Source organism: Penaeus japonicus, unplaced genomic scaffold (assembly GCF_977035675.1).
Source record: "Penaeus japonicus unplaced genomic scaffold, GWHDUDI00000001_assembly GWHDUDI00000004, whole genome shotgun sequence".
NCBI lineage: Eukaryota > Metazoa > Arthropoda > Malacostraca > Decapoda > Penaeidae > Penaeus > Penaeus japonicus.
The window spans coordinates 5060145-5080144 of NW_028234406.1; the positions used below are offsets into that span (position 1 = coordinate 5060145).

Here is a 20000-nt window from a genome sequence, read left to right on the forward strand (position 1 = left end):
ACACACACACACACACACACACACACACACACACACACACACACACACACACACTCACACTCACTAACACACACACACACACACACCACCACTACCAATCGCGTTCGAGAATGAGTGAGTGAGTGAGTGAGTGAGTGAGTGAGTGAGTGAGTGAGGGCGAGTTGATTGAAATGGGAGTTCGCTATTTTGCATTTATTCTGTTGACATTTCAGCATCGTCATTCCTGTAGTGGGGACGACCACGCTGGTTTGTCCTAAATTCAACTATTTTGTGCCGGGGGGGATGGGACCCATGGGAGGGGGGAGGGGTAGAGGAGGGGGCGTAGGGTAGAGGGCCAGGGGATAGGGGATAGGGACTAAGGGACTGGGAAAGAGGTAGGGGTTAGGGATGAGGTTCAGGGAGTAGGTTTGGGAAGTTTATTTTTAGTTGTGTGTGGTTTTATTTCGTGTGTTTGTGTGCTTGTGGTGTGGGGTTGGACTTTAGGGGTTAGGGGGGTTAGGGGGTGATATTGTCCCCACCCCTCCCTATTATCCCCAACTGCCACCTATCTCCTCACCCCCTCCTCCCCATAACCCCCTCACTGCCACCTATCTCCCCACCCTCTCCTCCCCATTATCCCCTCCCCACCCTTCCTCCTCATTATCCCCCGCTTCCCCCTTTCTCCCCACCCCCTCCTCCCCATTATCCCCTCCCCACCCCTCCTCCCCATTATCCCCCACCACCCCCTCTCTCCAAAACTCCTTCCCCTCGAATGGTTGCTAGGCCTCTCTCCTGGCAACGGGTGGGAAGGATGGCACTCCCCCCCCCCCCCTACGTCAACATAAGCTTGCGTGTGGTCGGTCGCCCTGCCGTGGCACTGCTTGCTTGTCCCGACGATTGTCTTGTTTGGGTTTCTATGCCTTTGTCTCTGTGTCTCTCTCTCTCTCTAGCTCTTTCTTGGGGGTTGCGTTTGTCTTAGTCTTTCTTTTGTCTGTGTGTCTTTCGAAACCTTGTCGCTTTTTTTTCTCTCTTTCTCTCTCTCTCTCTCGTTCTTGATCTTGTTCTCGGTCTCATTCTCGATCTCGGTCTCGCTATCTCTCTCGCTATCTCTCTCTCTTTCTCTCTCCATCTCCCTTTCCCTCCCTCCCTCCCTTCCTCCCTTCCTCCCTCCCTCCCTCCCTACCCCCCATCTCCATCTCTATCTCTCCCTCTCTATTTCTTCATCTCCCCCTCCCCCTTTCCCTCTCTCCCCCTCTCCCTCTCCCTCTCCCTCTCCCTCCCTACCCCCCATCTCCATCTCTATCTCTCCCTCTCTCCCTCCCTCTCCCTCTCCCCATCTCCATCTCTCCCTCTCTCCCTCTCTCTCTCTCACCTGTCAGGCCCTCGCTATTAAGCAAAAGGCTAGTCCATTCAATTTCTGGCTAAGTATGAATGCCGTCCAAACTGAGTTAACTGACACTGAGAGAGAGACGTGACGCAGCCCCGTTCAATTCGCTGAAAGGTGTCGGGCGTGCACAGGCGGGTGGGTGGAGGGGTGGAGGGGTGGGTAGGGGGGGAGGGGTGGGGGGGAGGATGCTGGGGTGGGTGGTGGAGGGAAGGTTGGGGTGGTGGAAGGGTGGGGTGGAGGATGGGTGGAAGGGGATGGGATGGAGAGAGGAGGAAGGGAGGTTGGAGGGGGGAAGGGAAGAGGGGAGGATGGAAGGGTAGGGGTAGGGGTAGGGATAGGGATGGAGGTTGGGGCTGAGGTGGTGTTGGGGTTCACGTGGGGCAGTTGAGGTCATGAAAGAGAGAGAGAGAGAGAGAAAGAGAGAGAGAGAGAGAGAGAGAGAGAGAGAGAGAGAGAGAGAGAGAGAGAGAGAGAGAGAGAGAGAGAGAGAAATAAGCGGTGATGTTGATGCTTCTGGTTGAGTAATGCATGCGGTATTTACGACAAGGTGCAATACAGTGATGCAACGAAACTTGGTGATTGTAGAGGTTACTGTAGCTTATGGTCGTTTGTGATTTTTTTCAACATGTGCAAGTCGGGCATTGATGAGGTACATGTGTCTTTTAAGTTGTTTGTTTCTTTATTGTTTGATGTAAATATTTATATTAATAATTATTACAGTATATTAATGTTATATCATTATTCGTCTTGCTAGAGATGTGATCTCGATTGTTATCATTAACAGTTAAATCGTCATTAATTGTCGCATTTCTACTATTGCAACCATTTTTAATTATATTTCTACCCTCTACCAGATTAATATTGCAACCATTGTTATTATCAACAATACTATATTATAATACTGTAATTTTCTCTTTGTTTCATTTAAATGCTCAATAAAGGCAGTGTCCGTCGTAGAATACAAAACAATGAAATGAAAATTGGACAAGAGTCGTTGTGTGTGTGTCTACAAGAAGAAAGTCTAGCTGAGCCAATTTCGGTGATTGTTGGGGTCTTCTGTTTATTTGTTGTTGTTGTTTTAATACTATTTGTGCGTCGGTCTGTTTGTTACCTAGAGTTGGTCTGTTTGTTTAGCCGGATGTTGGGCCTGCGGTAAAAAAATAAATAAATAAAAAAAAAAACATTTTTTTTTTCCTTCTCATTCTTGGCCGAGTGTTAATGACCTCGTAATAGTGTTGGAACTGATTACGACCTTAACGCAAACTGGAAATGATTAATTCAGGGGCAGAGCGCTAAGAGGACCCCAGCTCACCGGCCTCCCCGCATTAACAATTAACATGAACAATTAACAATGAGGCGCAGTACCTCTCTCGCCCGGCTGTCAGAGCGAGCATGAATATGGATGCCGCCGCCACACCGCTGTCACGCTGTTCGCCTCCCCTCCCCCCTTCCCCCCCTTTCCCCCTCTTCCCCCCTTCCCTTTCTCCTGTTCTCACCTTCCCCTTCCCCTTCCTCCTTCCCCCCTTCCTTCTCCCTCTCCCCCTTCCTTCTCCCTCTCCCCCTTCCTTCTCCCTCTCCCCTCTCCTCTCTGCCGCTATTACCATCGAGAACACCCTGGCTTACACCTTTGTCTCGATTAATTCCTGGTTTGAGGTGTGTGTGTGTGTGTGTGTGTGTGTGTGTGTGTGTGTGTGTGTGTGTGTGTGTGTGTGTGTGTGTGTGTGTGTGTGTGTGTGTGTTATGATTGCTATGCTAACTAAAGGCATCCCCTCTCCAGCCAACTCCACTCTGGATAACCACTACGCTAAACCAGTTGCTGCGAACCTCCCTTCTCCTACTCTCCCCTCACTCCCCACCCTCTCCCTTCACCCCCACTCTCTCCCCTACTCTCTCACTTCACTCCCCTATTCTCCCCTATTCTCCCCTATTCCCCTACTCTTTCCCCTCACTCCCCTACTCTCCCTCCACTCCCCTACTCTCCCTCATTCCCCTCACTCCCCACCCTCTCCCCTCACCCCCGCCCTTCTCCCCTTACTCCCTTACTCTCCTACCCACCCTCTCCCCTCATTCCCCTCACTCCCCACCCTCTCCCCTCACTCCTCACCTTCTCCCCTTCCTCTCCTCCCTCCACTCCCCTCATCCCCGCCCTTCCCTCCCCCCCTTTTACCCAGCCATTGCCACGACAATCTCAGGCCGGGCCAACGATGAACATTTCCGATACAAACCGCTCCGCAAAAACAATCGCGGACACCGGGGGCTCGGGGCCATTTTTGCGATCGTTGGGGGGGTGGGGGGGTGGAGGGGAAGGGAGGTAGGGGGCGGAGGGAGCGTCATGCAGAACGGTCGTGACGTCTGTGCCATCAGTGCTGACGTCATTATCCAGCTTAGGAAGGACTAAGGAGAAGGAGAAGATGGGGAGAGAGAGAGAGAGAGAGAGAGAGAGAGAGAGAGAGAGAGAGAGAGAGAGAGAGAGAGAGAGAGAGAGAGAGAGAGAGAGACAAGCTACCGAGACGCGGGGAGTTCCATCGAGGCACGTGCTGGCGCGCAGGAGCGTGATGGCAGTGGTGGCATCAACGGCTATTCTTCGATACAACTCTTGACGTTGTGGATTTTTTTGTTTTCTGTTTTGTATTATTTTTTTGTTTTTGTTTTGTATTGTATTCACCCCACACACCCCTCCCACGTAACCCCCCCCCCTCCCCCCCTCTGTTCCACACTTATTCGATTCGATTCGTTTGCCGTATGGAGGAGTGCCGAGTTTGGTCGAAAGGGGGGGGAGGGGAGGGGAAGGGGGCAATAGGGAAGGGAAAGGGTAGGAGAGGAGAGGAGAGGAGAGGATAGGGGAAGGGAAGGGAGGGTGGGGGGGGGGACATCACTGGTTTAAAGCTGGATTAGTCGAAGCGGCAGGAAGCATCTTCGCCGCCGCCGCCACCGCCGCCGCTACCGCCGCCGCTACAGAGGGGCGTCCAGCCAGGCGGGGAGCACGCGTGTGTATTGTAGGGGGTGCGAGGTGCGGTACGTGGCGAGGGTGGGGGTGTGTGGGGGAAGTGGGGAAGGGAAGGGAAGGGGAGGCGGAGAGGGAGAGGGGAAAGGGGAGGAAGAGGGAGAGGGGGAATGGGAGGGATAGGGGGAATGGCAAAGGGGAGGGAGGGGGGGAAGGGGAAAGGGGAGGCGGAGAGGGAGAGGGAGAATGGGAAAGGGGAGGGAAGGGGGAATGGGGAGGGAGAGGGAGGTGGAGAAGGGGATAGGGAGTGAGAGGGGAATGGGAAGGGGAAGGGGATTGGGAATCGTTAGAGGGAGAGGGGAGAGGGCGGGTTGATAGTCGAATGGGAAAGGGGAAGGGAAAGAGAAGGGGGAGAAGGGAAAGGGAGAGGGAAATGGGGAGGGGGAGAGGAAAAGGGAGAGAGAGGGGGGGAGAAAGGATAAAAAGGGGAAAATAAGATAAGGGGAAAGATGTAGAGATATAGAAATAACGTAGAGAGAGTGTGATGAAAGGGGGGCAGATGCTAAAAACAGGAAGAGAGAAAGAGAAGGAGAAGGAAGAAAGAGAGAGTTGCTAACTCGATTGCACAGGTAAACAACCATATTTATTTTACTTTCATCAGTGTTGCATACTTTGAGAGAACGCTAACCAGACCAGTTAGTAGGAATGTAATTGTCAACTTAAGTGTTGTAATGTGTCACGTATTAAAGTTTATAAGTGATTAGGCAACATGAATAGAATCCGAAGACGTACGCAAGGTATGGGGGAGAGAGGAGGGGGGCAAGGGTGACGCACCGCTCTTTATGCGTCTAAACGTAGAGGTATTTCACTGGTTTTAGAAATACGCCATGGGATTAATTCACCTAAGGGACACTCAGTATCCGTTATAAAAAAAAATCTTTAAAAAATCGTATTTTTGGAGTTCCGATAGATAAAAGATATCCGAGACAGACGCGATTAATTGTGCTTCCCCCCTTTTTATTTACGAGAAAAAAAAGATACCGAGTCACGAAAAAAAATACCGAGTCACTAAAAAAAGGAAAAAAAAGATGCCCAGTCACGAAAAAAATAAAATAAAAAAGATACCAAGTCACGAAAAAAAAAATAATAAAAAAGATACCGTCACGAAAAAAAAAAGAAAAAAAATACCGAGTCACAAAAAAAAACAGAGTCACGAAAAAGAAAAAGATACCGAGTCACGATTAATTGCATGTGATTGCCGCCGTCGCATGCGGTCGAGGGCGGTCGCGTGTCGTAATTCCCGAGCCCAGTAGAAGGCGATGAATTAAGAGCGAACATCTTCTTTAAGCAACGCGGCGCCCACCTTACTTCACACGCCCGGAGTGGGTGGGTGGGCGAGTTAGGGTGGGTGTGTGAGTGGGGTGGGTGAGTGGGTGGGTAAGTGGGTGTGTGGGAGAGATAGGGTGGGTGAATGGGTGTGTGGGTGGAGCTAGGGTGGGTGGATGGGTAAGTGGGTGGAGATAGGGTGGATGAGTGTGTTTGTGGATGATATAAAGTGGGTATGTTATTGTGTATAGGTGGATGGGTGGGGGGGTTATGATGGGGCGAAGAAGGGGGAGACGGAGAGTTGGATGTTGGGGAAGGGATAGAAGGATAGGTGGGTAAGGGGAAAGGAAGGAGAATGAAGAGCGGGTTAGTAGTTGGATAGAAGGGGGGAGGGGGAGGGGAAGGGGGGAGGAGAGGATGGAAGCTCCTCTCACGACACAAAGGAACCACCGCCGCCATCCAGGCCTACGTCTTCCCTTCCTTCTGATTTTTCCTTTTTTCTCTTGCCTCTTGTCTCTCTCTCTCTCTCTCCTCTTCTCTTCTCTTCTCTTCTCTTTCCTCCTGGACGCCCTGTTCTCGTCTTGTTGAGTCGTATTTTCCTTTCTTTTGCATCTTTTTTGTCTATTCCTCTTTTCTCGCTTTGTATTGTTCCTCCTCCTCCGCCTCCTCCTCTTCCTTCGCCTCCTCTTGTTCCTCCTCCGTCTCCTCCTCTTCACCCTCAGCCTCTTCAGCTTCCTCCTCCTCTTATTCCTCCTCCTCCTTCTCCTCCTCCTCTTCTTCCTCCTCCTCCTCCTCCTCCTCCTCCTCCTCCTCCTCCTCCTCCTCCTCTTATTCCTCCTCTTCCCTCTCCGCGACAAAATACCCGAGACAACTCCAAATTAACAGAGGTTCTCATTTACATGTTATGCACATCCCTTGTTGTCCCTTACCCTGCGAGCTCACCTGTACCTACATACATACGTACGTACGTGTGTGTGTTTGTGTGTGTGTGTGTGTGTGTGTGTGTGTGTGTGTGTGTGTGTGTGTGTGTGTCTTTCTTTCTCCTCTTCCTTCTTTTCTCACATCCATCCTACATATTTCCCCTCCTTCCTTCCCTCCCCACCTCTCACACCCTTTCCATGTCCCCTCCCCCTCTTTTTTTCCCCTCTTTCTCCTTTTTCCCCTCCCCTTCCTCTCCCCCTCACCCCCTCACCCCCCTCACGCCGGGCAGTACTAGTCCGGAAACAAGAAGGGAGGCAACTTTGGTTTAATTTGTCTACCATTTGCTCCAAGTTTTGTGACTGAGAAATTAGATGTGATTTTTTGGTTGCTGTATTTTTTTTTTTTTTTTTTTTTTTTTGCGCGCGAATGTTGTTGTCTGGATAAGTGATTGTGACTGTGAATTGCAGTTCTAATTTGATGTGTGTGTGTATGCGTGTGTGTGTGTGTGTGTGTGTGTGTGTGTGTGTGTGTGTGTGTGTGTGTGTGTGTATTTGTGTGTGTGTGTGTACAAATAGAGATATATGGACACGCAAAATCTTTCCTTATTCATTTAAGTTCCAGTCCTTGTTTCACTCATGCCGCCAACGTTACGACCGAAATATTTGCAAAGACGTAATGCAAAGTGACTCTGCAAGCAAACATCTCAGTGTCTGTTTCCCTTTTTTTTGTCGTTTGTTAAGGACATAGTGAGAGTGTATCCCGCTGGACCGAAGCACCAACGGGATGAATATAACATTCCTCATAGCACACTCATGCCCCTTAGGGTGTTGATGAGGGGGGAGGGGGGAGGTGGGGGTGTTGCAGTTTCTTTGCAAGTGAGCGAGACGAAGGAGGAGTGTCTTTGCAGTCTACTTTTAAAAGCCTAGCGGCTGATAGATACTGTATACAAACATACGAAAGCATACGTACTTGTAGGTATATCAAGTATATGCTAATAACATTGATAAACACAACTTATTGTAAAGATAATGATAAAAATGAAAAGAGTAATATTCAGGTATTAATAATAATAGCAATAATCATGGTAATGATAATGACAACTCTGATGATGATAATGATAATGGTAATAGAAATAATGATGATGACAATAATGATGATTATGATTATTATCATATAAATGGTTGCAAATAATGATAACAATAGAAATGATATATATATATGTTTAACATGCGCAAACACGTACAGTATATGGTATACATTGGTAGGAAACACAACACCGGAAAACGTTTCACGCACATATGTAAATATATACCCGCAACCTCACTCTTCCTATATTCTCTCTCTCACTCTTTCTCTCTCTCTCTCTCTCTCTCTCTCTCTCTCTCTCTCTCTCTCTCTCTCTCTCTCTCTCTCTCTCTCTCTCTCTCTCTCTCCCTCTCTGTCTCTCTCTCTCTCTTACTCACTCACTCACTCTGTTCTACCCTTTCCCATCTCCCCTTTCTCCCTCCTCCCTCTCTCTCTCCCTCCTCCCTCCCCCCTCTCCCTCCTCCCTCCCTCCCTCCCTCCCTCCCTCCCTCCCTCCCTCCCTCCCTCCCTCCCCCCACCTCTCTTCATTCCTTCCTCCCTCCCTCCCTCCCCCTCTCTTCATTCCCTCCTCTCTCTATCTTGCAAGCACAGTTACATGCAAGTCCAGGTGCAACCCCATTCCGTCGCTTCCAGTTGCCAGCCATGTATAGGCGCGAGGCACCCATCGCCGCCCGCTGTTGCATGTTGCATATAGATTCCTTCTATTTTTAACGTTTCACCTTCGATTCGTGAGGATAAGCCATTCTTTATGCCTAGTCCTCGCCGCCCACGACCAGAGCGCCGCCCGTGTATGCCTCCCATTGACTTTCGTGTGGGCTGATGACGTCACGCGAATATCGTGACGTCACGCCGCCCGGGCCATTTTGAGTTGCCAAGAAGGCGTTTTGATTATTTTTTTTTTCGTGTGCGTGTATTGACTTTGTGTTTCTCTTTTTTTTAGCTTTATGTTATGGGGTTATGGAAGGGATTCGATTCTGTTTTTCAATGTTTATACACACGCACACACGCACACGCACATACACACGCACACACGCACACACACACACACACACACACATATATTTATATTTATATTCATATATATATATATATATAAATATATATATATATAAATATTTATATTTATATTTATATCTATATATGATATATATCTCTCTCCCTCCCCTATCCCTATCCCCTCCATCTTCCCCTCTTCCTCACGCTCCCCATCCCCTCCCCCTCCACTTACGCTCCCCCTCCCCTCTCCCCCTCCCCCCTCCCCCTCACCCACTACCCCTACCCCTACCCCCGCCCACCACACACCAAAGAAGATGAAAATTAACACTTTATGAAAATACATTAAAATAAAGATGTCTCATTCTCCTCCCACCCCCTTCCATTTATTTTATTTTCTTTCATTTATACCCAACACTACCCGAGGTCATGCTCTTGTCCCGAGAATCGTCTCGAAGGAATCGAAACATTTGGGTACTTTTTTTTTTTTTTTTCTCTTTTTTTTTTTTTTTTTGCTTCGAATAATGATGCTTGTTGCTTTCGTTGCAACTGTGATCATTTAAGGGGAAAAAAAAGTTCGTGTGTGTACGTGTGTCAATGAGTGAATGAATATGTATGTTTATCTGTCTTTTTTGTGTTTCTGTGTCTATATATGTTTTATCTATATCTGTATATATCTAAATACTTTCAAAGACATATCTGTATATATCTATATATCTTTTTTTCAAACCCATTGTCGATGTATTAACGTTTCTTCCTTGTCTTTCTTTGCAGATAGAGGATGCGATGCTTATGTTCGACAAACAGACCAACAGACACAGAGGTGAGTACAGACCTTGTTGTTTTTTGTTGTTGTTGTTGTTATTGGTTTTGTTGTTGCTGTTGTGGTTCGTCGTTTGTTCTTCGAGATCGGGATTTTTTTTTTTTTTTTTTTTTTTTTTTGGGGGGAGGGGGAGGTTCAGGTGTATCAGCTAAATACTGGAAGATTTTTTTTTTATGGATTTTTTATTTTCTCCTTCTCTATCTCTATCTTCTCTCTCTCTTTCTTTCTCTCTCTCTTTCTTTCTCTCTCTCTCTCTCTCTCTCTCTCTCTCTCTCTCTCTCTCTCTCTCTCTCTCTTTCTCTCTCTCTCTCTCTCTCTCTCTCTCTCTTTCTCTCTCTCTCTCTCTTTCTCCCACTCTCACTCCCTCTCCCTCTCCCTCTCTCCTTCTCTCCTTTTCTCCCTCTCTCTCTCCCTCCCTCCCTCCCTCCCTCCCTCCCTCCCTCCCTCTCTTTCTCTCCATGCGTCCGTCTCACTCAATATCGTATGCCGTAAAATTAAGTTAATTGGCACATGGATGACAAGTGTTTGTTTTCGCGTTGATGTATTTGTATTTCAGCTATTTCTGTCGTTCCACCGTCTTCCTCATTCTCATTTGCAATATGTATATGGACACACACACCTTCGCTTATTTATCATTTTCTGTTATTGTTATTGTCTCTATTATGAGTGCTACTTTTCAAAGTTTGATATATTACTACCACTACTGCTGTTGCTGATACTGGTACTACTATTACTACTACCACCACCACCACTACTACTACTATAACTATTACTACCACTACTACTACTACTACTATAACTACTATTACTACTACTACCACCACTACTATAACTACTACTACTACTACTATACTCCAACTACCACTACTATAACTACTACTGCTACTATACTCCAACTACCACCACTATAACTACTACTACTACTACTACTACCACCACCACCACCACTACTATAACTACTATACTCCAACTACCACCACTATAACTACCACTACTACTACTACTATACTCCAACTACCACCACTACTTTATACTTCTCCTACATCTTCGGTCACTACCTCCTCTACTGCCTCTATTACCATCAACTATCACCTGCAAGAGTTAGGGAGCCGAAGGAGAGGGGAGAGAGAGAGAGGGCGATGGCAGGGGAGCAGGATGGACGAGGAACGCCTTGGGTTTCGAGGGTGATGGACAAGGGGGAAAGAGGGGAAGGGAGATGGAGGAGGAACAGGATGAGGGAGAGAAATGGCGTGAGAGTGAGTGAGGGTGAGAGTGAGAGAGAGGGAGGGAGGGAGAGAGAGAGAGAGAGAGAGAGAGAGAGAGAGAGAGAGAGAGAGAGAGAGAGAGAGAGAGAGAGAGAGAATGCCTAAGACCTTCAATCCGTATTTAACTTCGACTTAGAGACCAGTGTTGATTACGGTCCAACAACCGTATATATTAACCAGGAGATCTTACCCGAAATTTCTTGAAGGCAAAAACGACTTCAAGAAACCCCCTCCCCCCCCTCCCCTCCCCCCTGCAAATCATTCCATGCAAACCCACGCAACTCTCAATAACCCCTATGAAGAAATCGGAGCAGAGGCAGCTAGCTGGATGTTCAATGTTGTCCGTCAGGCGAATGCCAAATTTTCGCTGCCAAATAGCGTAATGAACATGAAATACGGCAGTTCTGAATACACATCACGAGTATGACAGACGCGAGGACGGGGGGGTGGGGTGGGGGGCGGCCAGGGGGTGGCCAGGGGGCGGCCATCACGGGACAGATGGATAGGCAAACAAGACGCAATAACAGCTGACGATAGGTATAAAGTCGTGACGGCCACAATGATGAGGGTAGTTTATCGGCAGACAGAAATCAAGGAGGTCGGGTGACTCACCGAGAGAGAGAGAGAGAGAGAGAGAGAGAGAGAGAGAGAGAGAGAGAGAGAGAGAGAGAGAGAGAGAGAGAGAGAGAGAGAGAAGAGGGGAGGTACCGGAGACCCGAATAGAAAATATGGATGGTGGGGGTGGGGGTAGGGGTTGAGGGGGGAGATGGAGGGGGAAGTGGGGGTGGAGGGGGAGGGGTAGGGGTTGAGGGGGGAGGTGGAGGGGGAATTGGGGGTGGAGGGGGAGGGGTAGAGGTTGGGGTTGGGGATTGTGTTGGAGGTTACGGAGAAGAAGGAGGAGAAAAAGAAAAAGGAAGAAGAGAGAGAGAGAGAGAGAGAGAGAGAGAGAGAGAGAGAGAGAGAGAGAGAGAGAGAGAAAGAGAGAGAGAGAGGGAGATTCCTGTCGTCGGGCATATCGAAGGCTGTAAGTCAGCACTGCAGGGAAGATGGAGAGCGAAATAGAATTCAATAAATGGTGTGCGCAGATTGCGACCCTGAGCCCTGCCAAGGACACAATACGATTCCTTGAAAAGATGCATAAAACCCGCGGAAGGGGAGGGGGGAGATGATCCGAGGGGGGGAGGGGGGAGGGTTATGTTTTTGACCCGAAGCGCGGTGGGGAGCCTTCTTCCTTCCTCTTCTTCTTCTTCCTCCTCCTCCTCCTCCTCCTCCTCCTCCTCCTCCTCCCCTATCTTCCTCTTCTACCTTTGCTTCTCATCTCTCTCATCTTCTATTCTTCTCTTCTCTCCTTCTCTTTCCCTTCACCCTATTTATCCTCTCTTCTCTTTCCACTCCACAGTCGTCTTTTCCCTCCCCTTACCCCTTCTCTAATTCTATTTCCCCTCTCCTCCCTCCACTTCTCTATCCCCTCCCTCCACCCCTTCTCTACCCACTCCTCCCCCTCCACAATCGTCTCTCCTCCCCTTCCCTCCCCCTTCTCTATCTCTCCTCCCCTACCCTTCCTTCCCCCATATCTCTATCTCCCCTACCCTCCACCCCTTCTCTATCCATACCTCCCCTCTCCTTCTCTATCTTCCTTCCCCTTTCCTCTTCTCTATTTACCCTCTCCTTCCCTCCCCCCCACTTTTCTATCTCTTCTCCCCTTCACCCCTTCTCTATTCACCCCTCCCCCACCCCTCCCCCCTTCTCTATCTCCCCTGCCCTCCACCCCTCCCTTCTCCATCCATACCGTCCCCACCCCTATCCTTCTCTATATCCCCTCCCTCCCCCTCCACCCCTCCCTTCTTCATCCATACCATCCTCACCCCTATCCTTCTCTATATCCCCTCCCCCCCCACCCCTTCTCTATCTATACCTCCCCACCCCTATCCTTTTCTATACCCCCTCCCTCCCCCTCCACCCCTTTTCTATCCATACCTCCCCACCCCTATCCTTCTCTATATCCCCTCCCCCAACCCCCTCTACCCCTTCTCCATCCATACCGTCCCCACCCCTATCCTTCTCTATATCCCCTCCCTCTCCCCTTCCCCTCCACCCCAAATACAAAAAAAAGGGGGGATGGGGGAGTGGACACCAGAGACCCCCCACTCCCCTCCCCCACCCCCCGCGCCGTCGCTATCAGCCTCAGCCCCCTTGATCCACCTTGTGATGGCTCTTCCACACTCACACTCGGGCGCGGCGCGTGTATGCAGATTTTTAGTGGCGGCTCAGACACTTCCGAGGCCCAAAGATTCGCAAAATGGTTAGAGGAATGTCGTTAACGTGCGGGGAATGGGTGGGGGGGAGGTGTGGGGTAGGGTAGGTGGGAGGGAGGGTTGGGTGGGGGGAGGGAGATATGGGAGGGTTGGGTGGGGGGAGGGAGATATGGGAGGGTTGGGTGGTAGGGTTTGGGTTTGGGATGGTATGGGTTGGGGTGGAGGGAGGGAGGGAGGGTTGTGAAATACGTTTTCAGTCCTGACTACAGCAGGAGGGGGGAGGGGGGCGGTTCTCCCATTACCCCACCCCTATCCTCCCCTCTATCCCCTTTCCTCTCCTCTTTCTCCTTTACCTGTTCTTTAATGTCATCTACCTTTTTTTCCTCCTCCTCCTCCTCTTCCTCGTTTCTCCTCCTCCTCCTCCTCCTCCTCCTCCTCCTCCTTTATCCCCCTCCTCCTCCTCCTCCTCCACCACCTTCCCCTCCTCCTCCTCCTCCTCCTCCTCCTCCTCTTCCTCCTCTTCCTCCTCCTCCTCCTTTATCCCCCTCCTCCTCCTACTCCGCCTTCCACTCCTCCCTACGATAATATTGGCCCGGTAATATATCTAATTCTAATGACAGGGTTTTATCATCGCGTCCAGAGGTAATGCCGGTAGAGGATTGCCCGCTTGTAGTCCGAGGGGAGAGGGGAGAGGGGAAGAGAGGGGAGAGGGGGAAGAATGAAGGGGGAAGAAGGGAGATAAAAGAGGGGGGAGGAGGGGGGAGAGGGGGAAGAAGGGGTTGAGAGGGGGAAGAAGGGAGATAAAAGAGGGGGGAGGAGGGGGGAGAAAGGGAAGAATGGGTAGAGGGGGATGAAGGGAGAAGGGAGAGGGGGAAGAAAGGAGGGGGAGAGATGATAAAAAGAGGAGGAGGGGGAGGGCGAGGAGGGATATAGGACGATTGATTAGACGTTTACGGATGATATTAAAAGAAAGAGAGAGAGAGAGAGCGAGAGCGAGAGAGAGAGAGAGAGAGAGTGAGAGTGAGAGTGAGAGTGAGAGCGAGAGAGTGAGAGAGAGAGAGAGAGAGAGCGAGAGAGTGAGAGATAGAGCACTATATAAAAATAGCCTTAGTTCTGCCACATTCCTTTATAGGCAGTAATAGGAAGGGATTTACCATTACATCTCTGGTAATATTTCTTTATTACTCTCGCTATATACGTTTTAACTTTTGCTCTTCTGGCGGGCTAACGGCTGCCTTTATGAAATGGTGGCGGTTTAAGGGGGCGATTCTTAGGTTATGATTGTTGTCCAGACCTCCCCTCTTCTCCCCTCTCCTCCCCTCTCCTTCCCCTGTCTCCCCTCTGATCCCCTGTCTCCCCTTCTGCTGTCTCCCCTCTGATCCCCTGTCTCCCCCTGTCTCCCCTCTTACCCCCTGTCTCCCCTCTTCTCCCCTCCCCTCCCCCTGTCTCCCCTCTTCTAACCCCCTGTCTCCCCTCTTCCCCTCCCCACCTTTCTTTCTTTCTCATTCCTTTCTATCCACTCCCTTCCCCTCCTCTCCCCTCCCCTCCCCTCCCCTCCCCTCCCCTCCTCTCCCTTTCCCTCCTCTCCCCTCCCCTCCCCTCAGTCCCTTCCATTATCTCCCCTCCTCCCCCTTCCTAGAGGGAGCTAGACGGGGGTATGGGGGAGGGGGAGGTGGGGGGGGGTTAGGAGGAGGAGCTTCTGGACCGGGCCGCATTGTGGAGGGCGAGATCTCAAGGATCAAGGGCGAGGCACAGGTTGTATAGGAGAGCCTCGTGTGATGATTCTGGGGCAGAGGGGGGTGGGGGGAGGGAGGGGGAGGGTGTAGGAGGGTGGGGCTTGGCGAATGATGGTGGTCTTTCTTTTTTTCTTCTTTTTTTTGGATGTATTGTTTCTCTACTTGTTGGTCATTTTTGTTAGTTTGGTTGTTGTAGTGTTGTGTACATGGCATACGCAGGTGCACGCGCGCGCGCACACACACACACACACACACACACACCTCTCCCTCTTCCTTTCCCCTTCTATCCTCCCTCTGCCTCTCCCTCTCCCTCTTCCTCTCCCTCTCTCCCTCCCTCTCTCCCTTTTACCTCATCTCTTATCACATCTAATCCTCTCTCTCTCTCTCTCTCTCTCTCTCTCTCTCTCTCTCTCTCTCTCCCTCTTATCTCATCTCTTCCTTTCCCTCTCTCTCCCTCTCATCTCATCTCTTCCTCTCTCTCTTTCTCTCCCCTCTCCCTCTTCTCTCAGCCTTTCATAATAATTTTCCACTCTTTAATCCCGGCCTGGGAGATGCCTGGGCAGAGGATTGCAAAAAAAAATACTCATATTGAAAATGAGTCTTACGCCTGCCTCAGGACCATCCCTCCCTCCCTTCCTCCTCCTCCCTCCCTCCCTCCCTCCTTTCCTCCCTCTCCCCCCTCCCTTCCTTCCTCTCCCCTCCCTTCCTCTCCCCCTCCCCCCCTCCCTCCCTTTCTCTATTCCCGCACCTTCCTCTCTCCACTCCATTCCTCCTCCCTTATCCACTTCCCCCCACCACCTCTCCCTATCCATACCCCCTACCCCCCTACCCCCTACCCTTGCACCCTCATGGAAAACATGGCCAGAATCACCCAAAGTTTTTCTCTTAAGCAAAACTTATCACATGTATATATTTTTTTTTTACATTTTTCGTTTTTTTTTCTCTTCTCTTTTCTTCTCTAAACCTGATGAAAAAAGTTGGTAATCGTTAATTTTGCTTTTCTTATCAATATTAGTTTTTTTCTAGGCATGAAATATTCTTGGTTAGAGAAAGAAGGGGGGGGGGGAGATAAAGGGGTTTGAAAGGGTTGAAGGGAAATTAGGGGGGGGGGGAGAAGGGGTAAATTTACCTGATCGATAGAGGGGATAAAAGTTCTATCATTTTGAACTGATGGAGAAGAGGGAGGGGGAAAAAAAGGCCTGTCATTTTTAACTTATGGAGAGAAAAGGAAGAAAAAGTCCTATGATTTTGAACAGATGAATCCAAAAGGGAAGAATTTCCTATAATTCTGAACTCCTATAGAAAGAGGGGAAGAAATGAGGGGAAAAAAAAGGTCCATCATATAAAAGAAACGGGAATAATCCTCCATATAAAGAATAGGGGAAAGAGTCCGGCATATAAAAAAGGGGAAAATTCCCATAGAAAAAAAATAGAAAAAATAGAAAAAAAACAACTTCATATTCCGATCACCTTGAAATCACGCGATAAAAAAAGAAGTAGATAACAAAGACAACAAAATAAAACGAAATAAAACAAAAAGAACCTAAATTCATATTACCCAAACCCACTCCCAGAGACTTTACCAAGAGATCCAGAGAGACCCTTCGAGAACCTTCTTGAGATGATGCATAGTAGCTCCGGAAGTCCGTCCTAGGAGCTGGACGATTAGCATTCCGGATCACCGACGCCCGGGAGACATGGCTGGAATCCGGAACAGCTGGTTAGAACCTATGGAACTCCCGGGAATTCCTAAAATCTGGAACGGATCTCGCGGTTAATTGTCTCATTGGGAATGGGGGCTTGGGGAGAGGTTTAGGGGAGGACGGGGGAGGGGTGGGTGGGGTAGGTGGAGGTAGGAGAGGGTAGGGTAGGGGAGGGGAGGGGATGGGGGGAGAAAAAAGCTACAGGGCTTGGGGCGAGGTGTGGATTATGGATCTTAGGTCGTTCTGTAGGCATTTTTTTTTCTTTCTTTCTTTTTACTGTCAGTTTGTCTGGCTGTCTCTCTCTCTCCCTCTACCTCTGCCTCCCCCCCCTCTCTCTCTCCCTCCCTCCCTCCCTCCCTCCCCTCCCCCCTCTCTCTTTCCCTCTCTTCCTCCCTCCCTCCCTCCCCCCCATCTCTCTCTCTCTCTCTCTCTCTCCCTCCCTCCCTCTCCCTCTGCCTCCCCCCCCCTCTCCCTCCCCCCTTTCTCTTATCCCGTGATTATCATGAAATTAGGAAGATGAATAGACTCAAAAGCAGTCGCTTGATGATCTAAAAGTGGCTGTTTGCAAGAGAGGGTTATTATCATATTATTACTATCATTATTATCATTATTATTACTGTTATTAAGAATATTGATATTATTATTTTTATTGGTAATAAGAACATTGATCATAGTTTTGATAGTGATGATAATGCTAATGCTAGTGCTGATACTAATGATAATAATGATAAAAGTATTGATAAAAGTATTGTTGGTGATAATGATAATAACAATGATGATGATAGTAATGATAATGACAGTTATTATAGAAATAATGATCCTCATAATGATGGTAACGATGATAATATTGATAAATATTGAAGTTTTGTAGTTACAGACATCACTTTCTACCCCCCCCCCCCACCCACCCACTAACTCCTACCCCCATCAACCTTTGATAGCTTTATTTGTAAATTCGCAGCTGTTTACAACATGGGGGAAGAGAGAGGAGGGGAGGGAGGAGGGAGGAGGGGGTTAGGGGTAATTCGCCTAGAAGAACACACATATATGACGACGACAAAAAACGAAAAAACGAAAATAATACAAAAAAAAGGCAAGCGATGCCAAGTATGCAATTAACAAGCCCTTGCAACACTGCCACAGCGCCGCCCAGAGTAAAATGTGCGCCGGGATAAATGGCACTTTTGCAAGTAATTCATCTGCTAACGTATATAATGGTGCTGTAACTGTTTCGCATAAGTACTTTAATTGTCGCGTGGGGAAATGGCGCGAACGATTATTTTTTTTTCTCCTTGTGAGGTTTCATGGGGGAATGAGGGAGAGAGGGGGGTGAGGGAGGGAGATGGGGATGGGGGAGGGATGTGGGGAAAGGGTTGAAAAGGGTCGTTCAACACCCTTCAACCCCACACCAACAAAGGCCATCCGCACCCCCCCCCACACACACACACTCACATTTGCCCATTACTAACAAATCTTTCACTCCCTCCCTACCCCCCACTATTCATCCCCACCCCCGTGATACCAAATCCACCTCGTGTATCTCCTCCCCTCCCCTTCCCTACCCTTTCCCCTCCCCTTCCCCTCCTTCCCCTTCCCCTCCTCTCCCCTCCCCTTCCCCTCCCCTCCTCTCCTTCCCCTCCCCTCTCCCCCCCTCCTCTCCTCCCTTCTCTCCCCTTCCCTCCCCTCCTCCCCCTTCCCTACCCCTTCCCCTCCTCCCCTTCTCTCCTCCCCCTTCCTCTCCTCCCCTCCCCCTTCTCCCCCTCTCCCCACCACAACCACAAGGGAATGTGTTTATTTTCCGCTTTCCATTTATTTCATTAAAAGCTGAAATAACAAGTGTGGAACATCAGCGACGAACAGCGCCATGTTCATAACAGCTGGGACTGAACAGCAACAACAGGAACAGGAACAGGAACAGGAACAGTAACAGCAACCACCGCCACTACTACTGTTGCAACAATCCTATAGCAACCCGTGCAACACCGATAGAAAGCGAAATTTGATTCCGATGCGGCTATCGGTTACGGTGTGCAATGATTTTTATATTTTCGAATCGTTTACTACAGGGCATAGAGAGGCATAGATATGCATATGCCTTAAATGCCCCGATTTTTTTGATGACCTGTGGCGCTAGAGAGTGGATGCCGCGTGATAGGCACGGAGGGGGGTAAGGGGGGATGGGAGGGAGGAGAGAGGGTTGTGGAAGTAGGGGGAGGTAAGGTGGGGAAAGGTTAAGGTAGGTGTTGGGGAAGAAGTGTAGTGTCATCATGGGTCTCTCTTTATCTCTCTCTCTCTCTCTCTCTCTCTCTCTCTCTCTCTCTCTCTCTCTCTCTCTCTCTCTCTCTCTCTCTCTCTCTCTCTCTCACTCATATCCTTATCCTTATCTCTTTCTTTCTATATATCCCCTATCTATCTATTTATCCCCCCCCCCCCTCTCTCTCTCTCTCCCAACCCTTTCTCCCTCCCAACCACCCACTCCCTTCCCGTCCTTTTTATATCCTCTCCCACTCCCCCCACCCCCTCCACCCCCCATCCCCTCCACCCCGCCCCCCCCCACCATCCCAATTTGTTTCGCAGGCTCTTCCTAGATTCATCGTTCCTGAGGCAACCTGCCCTTTGCTAACAAGTCCTAAGGGAACGGGCCCGGCGATCTCCCTTCGAAATGCTCAGCCCGTAAATCGGCCGAAGGGAGCGTTAGTGTAATTTCCTAATTGTTTGATAAAGAAAATGGGAGGCGAGTTTTGAGCTAATAGGAGAGGAGGAAGGGAGGGTGGGTGGGTGGGTGGGGTGGTGTTGGGTTGGATGGTGGGGTAGGATGGTGGGGTGGGGGAGGGGTGTTGAATCGCTGGCTGGGTGGGTGGGTGGGTGGGTGGGATGGGGAGTTAGGGTGGTTAGAGGAGTGGGGTTAGGGGGGGGGGAGGGATGGGAGAGTAGGGATTGTGGGCGGGGGGAGGGGGGCGGTAAGGAAGCACGGTGATAGGGGTGGTGAGGAGGGAAGGGAAGAGGGTAGGTGGAGGTTAGGGTGGAGGGGAGGGGAGGGAAGAGGGTAGGGGAGACAGATGGGGAGATTTACGGCGGGAGGGGGGAGGGTAGGAGGCACGGGGTAAGGAGAGAGTATTAGGATAGGGGAGGGGGGTAGTACGGTAGGGCCCTGTTTTAATGCGATTGGCTAGAACATTATCGGCGCTTTCAAAAAGTTAATCGTTATTAATCAACGGATTGTATTTGATCACAATTGTGAAGTCTTGAGGGAAAATTGTGATTGTATCAGAATGTTTTGTAGACAAAGTTAGTGTTTGTCGTTAAGATCTTGAAAGATTTCATTCATTTTTGTAAGAGTTGCTTAAATGTGCTTTTACCTTTTAGTTGACAAATTTTCTACCGTCCACAAAAAAAGTATATGTGAACATGAATGAATAAAATGCTATTATGAACTCCATTGAACGTGTCCGACTGAGATTGTTCTACTCGAAGAGGCTATAACGGCAATACGATCTTTACATAACGAAGTTTTATAACGTAGGGACAAAAAGAACAAGGAAAATCTTGGTAGTCTAGTATACCTTCGTTCGGTACCATTTT

The 20000-nt window shown here is 49.4% G+C and overlaps 1 protein-coding gene across 1 annotated transcript in view; it reads left to right on the forward strand.

The window, feature by feature from the left end:
* The window catches only part of LOC122255300 (uncharacterized), a gene marked incomplete in the record, with an annotated part of 999006 nt that overhangs the window by 796306 nt on the left and 182700 nt on the right, over positions 1 to 20000 (forward strand). Inside the window, 1 exon segment of the mRNA XM_086535919.1 lies at positions 9411 to 9459. Within this exon segment, the coding sequence (XP_086392045.1) occupies positions 9411 to 9459 (49 nt within the window).